Here is a 12,515-nt window from a genome sequence, read left to right as displayed (position 1 = left end):
GAGAAATAAAAAGATAGGGGTGAGATATCAGAGAGAGGAGAGGAGAAGACGAAAATTTTTGAAGGGCCGAGGAGGGAAAAAATTACATGTGGTCCACTTATTGGAGCTGCATACAAAAATAGATTTTTACATGCGGCTCCTTAGGTGGACCGCATGCGAAGATAGTTATTAAAAAACTAATTTAAAAATGTGAGAACTTCAAATTAAATTTTATGATATTAAATGAACTTGTATGAAAAAGTTGCTAAAAATAAAGTTGTAGAACTCGTTGAGATCTATCAATTTTTTTTTTCATTTCTTCGTTCGTGTTTGATTGAACTATGTAAAATTTGAATTTTAAAATATAAAATATTCAAATAATTGTTTAAGTAGTAAATGATTTCAAATGGAAAAGTTGTCAAAAACAAAGTTGTATAACTTACCGAGAACAACTTTTGTATTGGTCATTTTTTCTATATGACTTTTTTTTGAACTTTTTGAATATGAATTTCAAATTATGACAATATCTAACAATATTTTCAAATACTAAATGATTTCATCTGAAAAGGTCATCAATAAAAAAGTTGTATAACTCATCAAGATCTATAACTTCTATTTTGGTGATTTTATCATCTGACAAAATGATTTGTAAGATTGTTCAGAAAATGTACGTCTCTTAAATACTTTTATAAGAGATGTATATTTTGTGAACAATCTTACAAATCACTTTATCGGGTGAAGAAACGACCAAAATAGAAGTTATAGATCTTGATGAGTTATACAACTTTGTTATTGATGATTTTTTCAGTTGAAATCATTTACTGCTTCAAAATATTATTGAAGTTTTGAAATTCAAAATTTTAATTTATAAAACAAGGTCACAAGAAAAAATAGCCAATATAATACCAGCCAATATACACTAGTTTTAAATTTTTCAAATTTTGTTTTCGCATACAGGTGCTTAAGTGGCATGTATGAAAAAATTGATTTTTCCACACGGGCGCTTAAGTGAGCCGGATGCAAAAATGACCTCATTTTTGCATGCGGCCCCCTTAAGAGGTCCATATGGGAAAATCGATTTTTACATATGGGCCACTTAAGCAGCCGTATGGAAAAATGTCTCTCGATTTTTGTAGACGTCATTAGTTATCGTCTGTTTGCAAAAAACATGATGCCTCGTATAGGAAAATCACTGAAAAAACCTGTATAAACTCTTTGTCCCACTGTGCCTACATGAAACCCCTGGGCAAACTAAAATGAGGAGCCAATCAGTCACCTGCTTGAGGAGCTCATACTCTGACAACGTATATTAGTATGATCTTCTGAATTATCGTAACAAAACTGAATAAAAGTGAGCTAGAAGTGAAAAATCTTGTAACTAATTCACATGTAAATCAGTTCTAAGGCTGGTTGGCTTTTACAAAGGACACGGCTACGTCGCACGCGCTGGCTATTTAGTGCTAAACAACGACCCACCAAAACGAAAATACACTATTTGCTACTAGTACACCTAGACGTGCATGTATTTTTTCTTCTTATGAAAATTTCTCTTAAATTACTCATCTAATTTATGATCCGATTACACCATCGTGTTCATAACAATTAAATCTTTACGACAAGATCTCACATAATTATATTTTTATGAAAAAAAATACAAATTACTTTTGCAATATATCTAAATTAATTTTAGATTTCATTAAATTACTTCTTAGTCATAAAAGTAAATTTAATAAAGCTTAAAAGCAATTTACATATATTATAGAGGTAACTTAAAACAAAAGTAAAGTAATTTGTTACAACATTAAAAAAATCTATTATGGGGGTAAAAACATAAGTCTATCTAAAAAATAGATTTAATTAACATATCATAGTTACCCCACAATGGATTTATTTCTAATGTCATGACAAGTTACTTTCTTTTTTTTCTAAGTTACTTATTATGTAAATTACTTTTTTGTTGTATTAAATTTTTTTATATGTCTAAAATGTAACTTAATGAAATATGAAAGTAATTTGGATATATTATAAAAGTAAGTTGTAATTTTTTTATTAAAATACAATCATGCGAAATCTTGTTATGAAGATTTAATGGTTACGAACACAGCGGTGTAATCGGATAGTAGATCGGATGAATAGTTTAAGAGAAAATTGTATTCAAAGCATATGTGGTTCTAATTTGCTTGATGGACTAGTAGTATATATTTAGTAAAGTAAGGCCAGATTGGGTGTGGATTGGACAACTTCGTGTGGGATCGGATGGTCGATCAATGCGTCTCTAGCTAAGTCTATCGAGTGCGAGATTTACTTCTAATGCCATGACAAGTTAAGTTACTTCAATAATATATGTAAACTACTTTTATGTTGTATTAAATTTATTTTTATATATCTAAAGTGTAACTTAATAAAATCTAAAAGTAATTTGGATATATTATAAAAGTAATTTATATATTTTTTATCAAAATATCATCGTGTGAGATCTTGTTATAAAAATTTAATTATTATGAACACAACGGTATAATCGGATGAGTAATTTAAGAGAAAATTTTATTTGAACATAGATGATTTTAATTTGCTTATGGACTAGTACTGACACGAGACCGGTTGTCTGGGGTGTTGGGTGTGTCCAAAAGAATAGAGAAGCGACACAGTTAGCTAAATAGGGAGGAGATCGGACGGCTCAAAAAACATGGCTCGATAAGACCTTACATTGCACGGACACTGATTAGATACTACGTTTTACAAAATTGAAATTAAGTCTCACGCGAATTCATTTAAGGTAGCCCACTAATCTCCAGTGAAACGATACCTTAAAAACGGGAGTCGTAAAAGGGAAAGCATCCCATGTTTCCAAAACATCAAAATAATACCGATAAAAAAAAAACCCTAGCGCCGTAGCTAGTACTACAGCTGTGCCGCCGCCGCCGCAGGCTGGCCGCTCCGCCTCCGCAAGCACGACCAATGAAAAGATCTCTCCTGCTTTGTTTCTTGTCTCACAAGCCAAAAGGAGATCGATCGGCTCCCGATGCACGCACGCTCGCAGGACTCTCTGCCCGTCTTGCGGGCATCGGGGCCGTCCACGTGTCCGGCCCCGGACGACGCTCCACCGCTCGATCGTGTCCAGGGTGGGAACGTGTCCGCCTCGACCGGAACTGGAAAGGAAATCGAACCGCCGCGCAGGCCCGCAGGCTGTCTTGCTGATTTCCCCCTTGAAAAATTTGTATTCTCAGGTCAACCCCTGTAATAGTGTTAGAGACAGACACTCCTGTGCGTGAAGCGAATTCGTATATTTAGGAGGGGTTGAAGTGAAAAATTTGCAGACAAATTCTCCTCCTCTCCAGGGTTGTGTATAATTAGCAGGCTTCCGGGAGGGCAGGAGGCACACGTCGCCCTCCTCCGCCTCCGCCGCCGCCGCAGCGTGTTCGGAATTTTTCGAGCAAACGACCGCTCCTCCGCCTCCCCACCGCGTGTCCGGACTACGTGACGCGCGCGCCGCTACGTAGCTAGGCAGCGCAGGAGGGGCCCGGGATCGCAAATGTCGGCGTCGGGGGGATTGTCGCTGGTCCGCCGCGCCGCCGAGGCCGTGCGCCGCACGCCGCGCTGGCAGAAGAGGCTCGTTGTCCTCACCGTCGGGTACGCTCGATCTCCCCACCTCCCCTCTAACCGCGTGTTCCCGTATACGTTCGCTTTGATCGATTGATCTGTAGTGCGTTTGCACCGCGTGCACTCGCGCGCGTATGTTTGATTGTTTGTTTGGAGAACTTTTTTGCCACCTTGTGGTACACACAGTATGTTGACATGTTGTTTCCGTCGCGATGGATCGGAGTAGTTAATCGGCAATTTGTTATTTTTTTTCTCGAATTAATGTCGGTTGATCTGTCGAAGTGGAACTTCTCTTTGCCCCTGCAAGTCCTTAGCCCCACTCTGGCTGAGTTTAGATAACTGCATTACGTTCTTTCTTAAGAATTTTATGAAAAAGTTGTTTCAAAATTTTGATTATTTATTGAAAAAGTTTATTGAAAAATTATTCACGGATCTAACAAATCTGGTTCATAGTTGTATTCATTTATTGGGTATGGTGCAATCCTCGAAATTGTGATTGTGAAACCAAACGACTCTATCCTGATATAGGAGCACCACGATATATACCTAGTACTCTATTCTAATTATAAGATTGTAATTGTTTTATATACGTGTCTAGATTAATTAGTACACTATGAATCTAAACAATACGAGAAATTCTTATAATATGAAACCGAGGGCAATAGTCTAACATGTTTATTGTACTACTGAAGTTGGTGCAACTCACAATTTTACTAGGGGCATGTATGTACTGTAACTGAACATATTATCCTTGTATTTGTACGATACAGATAGTATGCTTATGTAGGCATTTCACGTTTTCTGGCCATTTAAGTAGACTGCATTCTCAATCTTTTGCTTAAGAGATCATGCTACAGAAATGGCTATGATGCTACCTGTTTGTCCCAGCTAGATATATTGATGGAGATGGTACAAATCTTCTGTATTTATTATTGTAACCAGTGATTTTATTTGGATTTTGCACGGCACAGTAAGATTATTGTCCATAAGACCATGACAGTAAACACTGTTTGATCACAAAGGTAAAATATAAGGCCAGTTATCTTTTGGGGGGCCATGTAGGAAAATCTCGTAGTAGTCTTGCGATTTCAATTATTAATTTCATAATGGATCTTTTTAACAAAAATAAACTGGTTAGCAGGGAACTCTTCTATTCATTAAAGCTGGAAGAAATTTTATTTGCATGTTCTGTAATGGCTTTGATAAGTTGGTATTGATTAGAAAATCAAAAGTTAGTACGGAGTACCTTTCAAAAAAAAACTACTCAAAAGGTTTTAACTGCAAGTTAAAACTCACCGCGATGGCTAATGTACTCTTTGTTTTATTAATTTTAGAATCTATATTACGTATATATATTGCTGGACTCTCGGTCGCTGATATTGATCCAAACATTTTTGCAGTGTTGGTTCCTTGACTTATGCCTGTCAGGATAATCAAGTACTTCAAATAAATGATGGAACTGGCAAGAAAAAGGTCGTTATCGTTGGAACTGGTTGGGCGGGCGCAACTTTCTTGAGAAATATTGACACTTCCTTGTATGATGTTCACGTCGTATCACCTCGGAACTACTTTACCTTCACACCTTTGTTGCCTAGTGTGACATGTGGCACAGTTGAAGCACGCAGTATCGTAGAGCCTATTCGCAATATTGTGAGAAAGGTGAAACCCTATTTATCACTGAGCTAATAATCCAGCAACAATATTATTCGTATGCTGCATCGTTTTGTAGTGAAAGAATTCTCACAAATAATACATGTATATCATTTTGCAGAGAGGTGGAGCATTTAGATTTTGGGAAGCAGAGTGCTATAAGATTGATCCAACTAACAAAAAGATCCACTGCAGATCAGACAATGGGACCAACGTTGATGGAAGTGGTGAATTTGTTGTGGATTATGATTACCTGGTCGTCGCTGTTGGCGCTAGACCTAATACATTCAATACTCCTGGCGTTGTTGAAAACTGCCATTTTCTAAAGGTCAGTACCAATAAGGCAGCAATCACTGTTGATGAAGAAACTAACTGTTGGTAAAAAAAATCATCTTATCTTCTGCTCAATGCCTGAATTACCTTCTGCAAACTTGCCTTTACATGTTTATACATGAAATCAAACAAAGTATTTCCTAGCCAACTTTTCTCATAACATCTTCTTGGTGTAATCAATTATGTTGTTTAATGCTGCAACTAACATATTTAGCATGGTGAATTGATTCTTCATATGTCATGTAGGAAGTAGAAGATGCTCAAAAAATTAGGAAGAGCGTCCTGAAATGTTTTGAAAGAGCGTCCCTTCCAAACCTAACCGAGGAAGAGAGGAAGAAGAATCTTCATTTTGTTGTTATTGGTGGTGGCCCAACAGGTGTAGAATTTGCTGCAGAGCTTCATGACTTTGTCAATGAGGACTTGGCAAAGTTGTATCCTGATGTGAAGAAGTATGTGAATATTTCTGTAATTGAAGCTGGAGATCATATCCTTACAATGTAAGACCTTGACATCTGTACTTGTTGAACCATTGCCGAACATTTCCGTTTTTAGATTTATGCTAGTAATGTGAGCCTTCATGAACAACCACTTTTTTACTTGAACCAAAAATAGGCATTTTTGGTAAGTACACATGTTATTATATAATATAGCAAAGTGTTTATTTTATAGTTGATTCTTATACATGTAGGGGCCTTCAAATTTAAGATATTTTTTGTTTCTTACTGCAGCTCTATGACATTCTTCACGACATTTTTTATGTTTTATACAGGTTTGACAAGAGAATCACCCAATTTGCTGAAGATAAGTTCAAGAGGACAGGTATAGATTTGAAGACGAACTTTAAGGTTGTGAAGGTGTCTGATAAAGCTATCACTATGACTAATTCTGCAACTGGAGAGATTGCTGTGCCTTATGGCATGGCTGTTTGGTCTACTGGTATTGGAACCCGTCCTATCATCATGGATTTCATGAAGCAAGTTGGTCAGGTATATCTCGTACAGAACTCAAAAAGAGAATATATTTCAACATGCACTTCTGTATGTTGCCAATGTACTTCTTTTGTAGGCAAACCGGCGTGTGTTAGCTACTGATGAGTGGCTTAGAGTCCACGGATGTGATGATGTATATGCTGTCGGTGATTGTGCAACAATTACTCAAAGAAAAGTTATGGTACGTCTGTGCTGCTCCATTAGAAGATAGCAATGTTTCGTTCAAAAAAAGAATACAATATATTTGGTCATTATCAAACACCACATATCAATGTGTTATGGCACAGTTCTGTTTATCACAATTTACGCATGTTTCATCACCTGTTCAGTAAGTTTGCTTACTCTAAATCCAAACTGACCAATTTACTGTGATTGTGATCTAAATGTGTGGCCTACTTACAGCAGTAACCCTTTCAAGTGTTATGTTTTTAGTCGATTACTTCAAAAGTCTTTGTTTTGGAAAGAACTTCATATTTGACAACATTACAAAAAATTACAAATGCATTGATATTATGAGTTGCAAACTTCAAAATCTGCTTGAAGTTTAGCCATATCAAACATTTTGCAACTATTGTCTGTACTTAAATTCTGACACTGTTGTTCCTTCCACAGCCGATCTTCAAAATTTTTTGGAGTATGTTTCAGGTTTACTTGATTCTAAATGATTTTTCAGCGCTAGAAATGCCAACTTAAGATAAATGCAGCAAAAATTTTAGCAAGCAAATTTCATGTATTGTCAACTATGATTTTTTGGCGTTCTTAATGTATTTTGTTGATATGTATACTCAGGAAGATGTTGCTGCTATTTTCCGGGTAGCAGACAAGGACAATTCTGGTACTTTGACTATAAAGAAAATAAAAAATGTTCTTGGCGACATCTATGTGAGGTACCCACAGGTTGAGTTATACCTTAAAACCAACCAAATGAAGGACTTCCATGATCTTCTCAAAGGTTCAGACGGGAACCCTATTAAGGAGTCAAAAGAGCTGGACATAGAGGAATTCAAGAAAGCCCTTGCTCGAGTGGACTCGCAAGTTAAAATGCTCCCAGCAACAGCTCAGGTAGTAATTCACGCCTACCATTACATGCCAGCAATTTAACAGAGTATGCCCCATGAACATAGGGAAATATATACTTCAGCATCATACCTGCAATTGGTTTTTTTCCCTACGTTGTATGCATTCTTGTATTAATTCTTGTATTTGGCACTTTTCAGGTTGCTTCGCAAGAGGGAACCTATCTGGCAAACTGCTTCAACAGGATGAAATACTGTGAAGAGAACCCTGAAGGTCCGTTGAGAATCAGAGGCACAGGGCGTCATCGGTTCAAACCTTTCAGGTATGTTTTCCTTGCTGTCTATGCATCCGTACATTTAAGGAATGAATCCATACATTAGGGACCAAGTGAAAATAACTATATTAATGTTGATAAAGATTAATTGGGCTTATTTGGTTTAGAACCCCAATCAATACCAATAAATTAGTCATATAATAATAGGTCTAGCTAAAAATTGGCCTTGCAAAATATTTACTGTCTGAGTTGGCAATTTTATCCTTTTGATAGCACACCAGACAAAGGTACCATACCAAAATTTTTGGAATGGTCAAATCTTGCCATAGCCAAAAAACGTTGGTAGCATTAGCAGTGTCCAATAACCAAATGGACCCATACTTCTGCGTTTTGTAAGATTTATAAACATAGCTACATATTTATTGATAAGACCTTTGTTGCATGGCATTCAGAATTCAGCACTTACTAAAATGTCACCCTAATGGTTTACAGGTACAGGCATCTTGGCCAGTTTGCCCCATTGGGTGGGGAGCAAACAGCCGCTCAATTGCCAGGTGATTGGATACATGTTGGTCACAGCACCCAATGGCTATGGTATTCTGTCTATGCCAGGTATTAATAATGCCACCCTGTTTTATGCTTTCCTTTCAAATTTCATCTTCCCTCACATGCTCTTATATGAAATGCAGCAAGCAATTCAGCTGGCGCACGAGGATGCTGGTAGTGTCCGATTGGGCCAGGAGCTTCATCCATGGAAGGGACTCCAGCAGCTTATAAATTGCACTATAGATGGCGCTGTTCACCGCCTGGCGCCTGCGTTTTGCCAACTGAAGCTCTATTAGACATGATTATACTATTTTTACATACAAACATCATTCTTTTTTTAGAGAGAGAATCATTCTGTTTTTTTGGGCTATTTTCAAAAGCTCAGTTTTCTCCTTAGCCTAGCAAGGTTTTGTTACCAAATTTTGACCTTGCCAATATTTCTATGACGCGGTTGATTCATACATTATTTCCAATCTTAATACAGTTAGTTATCCCAGTACTTTAAATGTTGATGTTAAGCTTTGAATGAACGTCATCCTGGGTGTTCAGTGCGATGATTTTCGTTAATTACAATCTGGGTCTCTGGCTGTTCATCGCACTGGAGATAGCCCAAAGCAGAATAGTGAATGTACGTCATGTTCATTATGCCAAGTTCCTCGTACTGTACGTCAGGTTTTACAAAACCGTTGGAAGGATGCGAAATTCGTGAACACTGAATGATGTGTGGAAAAGCCGAGTCCTAATCAACATTTGAATCCTGCGAACAAGGTGTACTGAGTCTTGAATCAAAATTTGAATCCTATGAACACGTGTAGTAAGTACAGACAGGAGACTGGATCCAGTCTCCAAATATGATCCCCATGTTTGTTGCTTTCAAGTTATCTTAACCCAATGGATGAGTTATTTTTTTTAAGAATATGAATCCTAATAGCCGGTTTAAAGCAAACCAATAACAGAATTTTGATTTTTTTTCTAATGAAATTTATCAGTTTGAAGTAAAAATGAACGAAGGTGTACCATTTTTGGCACAAGATTAGAAACCTATCGGTTTGGTTAAAAATAAAATAAAGCTTTCAAGTATGAGTGAAAAAACGAGCAGTTTTATAAAAATTAAAAGAGAAGTCTAACGTGTATTTTGAAAATTAGATGTGAAATCTTTGAGTCTTAATTCTCCTATGTACTAAACGCTTTGAAATTTACGGTACAACCTAAAAAATACTGAAATTTTGACAGTCTTTCCTTATTATAAGAAAGCAATCCTATTTTTAGGCCTTGTTTAGTTAAAAAAACATCACATCAAATCTTTAGACACCTAAATGAAGCACTAAATATATATTTACACAGGTCTAAATATATATGAACACCAAAAATAACTCATTTTCTCTCTTCTATTATCTCTTTCTACCACGTCAGCGAGTGGCAATAAGTGCCCTTTAATGTGCCCTAACCCCATCCGAAAGCAGTGCGCTTGTAGTAATGGAGCTACGATTTCGATAGAGGGGGCACCAACCTATTAAGTGAAAACTAACAATTATAAAAATTAGCGTAGTGATCAGATGATTTTAAGCCTTTCATAGATGCATCTTTTTTTTTAAAAAAACAAAATTTAAATAATGCAAAAGGAAAACTTAGTTTTTTTTTTCTTTGGAATGAAAATGGCCACCTTGTATCCGCTCTAAGTATTAGGGGTAAGAAACAGCTACTAACTAGTAATATCAGGTCTTCGAATAGAAGTGAAGAGTAAATCATACTTTGTCGACCAGTGATTTTTGGATCTTCAATGGAGAAATCAAGGCGAGAAACTTTTAATTATAAATGCGCGACCACTCACAATGATGCGAGAGACCGAGTGGAGAGATGTACGACGGTATGAGAGATGAGGAAGGGGATTTGCAGCAATAATAGTGCTACTAAAAAAAACTAAAAATTCAGCGAGCAACAACTACATGTAAGCACGCGATTGAGCACGAAGCAATGAATGATTGAAGTTGGATACTGCAAGTAATCGACTTTTAGCTCAAAACATTGGTACTCAAGACGTAATTCAGTTGTTCAGCCCAACTTTGAAGCTAGCAACCAAATGTCCAAACTGAAATGATTTTTGATAATATGATTAGTAAGAAATCTTCCGATTAAGGGGGCCTGACCACAGGCCCCTTTGTCTATGCCACCGTGCTCGTGATCCCCTCAAAGTTATTTCTCCGGTCCACTTTTGCTTCAAAATTAGTTACTCTCTCCCATTTACATTGATTTTGTAACATATAGGTAACTATTTGTCTTATTTAAATTTTTATGTAAATATATATAAAAAAGTCATGCTTAAATTATTTGTAATGATAAAACAAATCATAACTATATAACTGATAATAAATAATTGTATAGTTTTTCGTAATAAGAAAAATGGTTAAAACATATATCCAAAAATCAATTGCATCAAACATTCAAAAACATTTGTTATATTTTTCACCTGCCCCTAATATCGACTCATCACGAGCATTCTTCCAATTAATTTCTCCATATAACTTTTTTCTCTCTCAACCAATCGTAACATAATATAATTATTTCACCTACTTTATTAATACTTATGCTGACTTAGAAAAACATTTATATTATGTGCAGCAAATGAACTCTCGACACAGCAGGACATGGCTGGTTTGCTCGTTCTCTCATACCACGCTGGCGTGCCGCCGTCGCTCGCCGTGTTCCGGCATTTCTTCAAGCTGTGCTTGTTGAAGTTGAGCGGCTGGTACTACTTCCGGGGCAAGGACTCCGTCGTATTCCTGCAGGGATGGACCCATCCGTCTTTGAGATGATGAAGAGCATGCGGGCGGAGTGCCCATGACGGCGCAGAAGGTGAAGACCGAGCCGGCGAGCGACATGCCGTCGTCCGGGAAGAAGAGGGCACTTCCATCAAAAAAAAAAAAGCTGACAACGTCCAAAAACACTAATCAAAATGGAAGAAAATGATATTGCAGCTTGTTGCCCCATGTTAAAACCATCAAAGGAGTGACAGTGACATTGTAGTCGCTATACATAAGTCGTATAATTTGGTCGTACGTATAGTAATTTCGTTTAAAGAAGCTCGTCGATCAATCAATGATATTTCGGCGAAATCACCGGTTGGCAGTTCGAGATATGCAATTTTCTCGTCGACCCGACCGGTACGCGCTTGCTTGGGCGGCGGTTGCGCCGTGCGGGGGGGCGGAGACCGTCGCACCACACGGAACACGGTCGCCGTGATTTTACGGCGAAAGCGACGGGGGAGATTTTGCCCCAGCTGCTGATCGATGCACGCAGACGCAATCGCATCGAACGGCTCTGAATCTGAATCTGAATCTGAATCTGAATCTGAATCTGAATCTGAATCTGAATCTGAATCTGAATATCTGGCACGCCGGATCCACACTCCACGGGGGGACAACGATCGAATCGATGTGGGGAAGGGAGAGGGGATGCGTGTACGTGTCATGTGCTGCTTCCCTTTTCGTTTTGTAGCTTTGTACGCGTCGTCCTTTGCTATCCATCATTATTGTACTCTCTCTCGCTGCTCTTTCCCTTTTTCTGAACAGGAGTTCGTGGGTATGGCCCCCCTGCTTTGTCTCCAGTAATACGGAATAATAATTAATCATGTTTTGTAATGCCAAGATCCTGTGCCATTATTACAAGTTTACAACTTTGTTGATGCGGTCTTAATGGTTGTGCTCTTGTGCAAAAAAAAAAAAAACAAATCAACTATCACAGTGAATAGATAATAATCTAACTATTCGCAGGTGCCGATTTGTGTGCGCGCTCTCTATCTATGTTGTGTCTACGTTACCGTCCACGATTACCGGGTGTGCTTAAGTGGTTGCATGTAGGGCTACAAGAAAATTCCTTATCAATTGGCATAAGTGCAAACCCGACAGCTCATGCCTCCATAATAAAAAGCAAAAAAACTACAGCAAATCATCTATGCCATCATATAAAAATAGATGGATATCTAAATTAGAGAGAGGTTATCCAAATTGAAAAATGGTCATCCAAATTTAGCATTTCTTTCTCCTCATGCCAAATCTCTCCCCGCGTCCACACAGATCTCCTCCCCTCAACTCTCTGTTGCCCTCTCTACGGGTTCCCCCCTCTCCCCT

The 12,515-nt window shown here is 37.7% G+C and overlaps 1 protein-coding gene across 1 annotated transcript; it reads left to right on the top strand.

Moving 5' to 3' along the window:
• Positions 1 to 3,384: 3,384 nt before the first annotated feature.
• Positions 3,385 to 8,921, top strand: LOC102711886 (external alternative NAD(P)H-ubiquinone oxidoreductase B3, mitochondrial-like). The gene is made up of 10 exons (XM_006654201.2): positions 3,385 to 3,609; positions 4,980 to 5,238; positions 5,351 to 5,557; positions 5,809 to 6,059; positions 6,332 to 6,548; positions 6,628 to 6,732; positions 7,341 to 7,613; positions 7,769 to 7,890; positions 8,335 to 8,454; positions 8,532 to 8,921. Exons 1-10 carry the CDS (start codon positions 3,512 to 3,514, stop codon positions 8,617 to 8,619), a joined length of 1,740 nt encoding a protein of 579 aa, XP_006654264.1. The 5' UTR covers positions 3,385 to 3,511; the 3' UTR covers positions 8,620 to 8,921.
• Positions 8,922 to 12,515: the final 3,594 nt, after the last annotated feature.

This window comes from Oryza brachyantha, chromosome 5 (genome assembly GCF_000231095.2).
Source record: "Oryza brachyantha chromosome 5, ObraRS2, whole genome shotgun sequence".
NCBI classification, from domain to species: Eukaryota; Viridiplantae; Streptophyta; class Magnoliopsida; order Poales; family Poaceae; genus Oryza; species Oryza brachyantha.
Note: the sequence above shows the minus strand (reverse complement) of the source record. Positions and strands in the feature narration are given on the sequence as shown.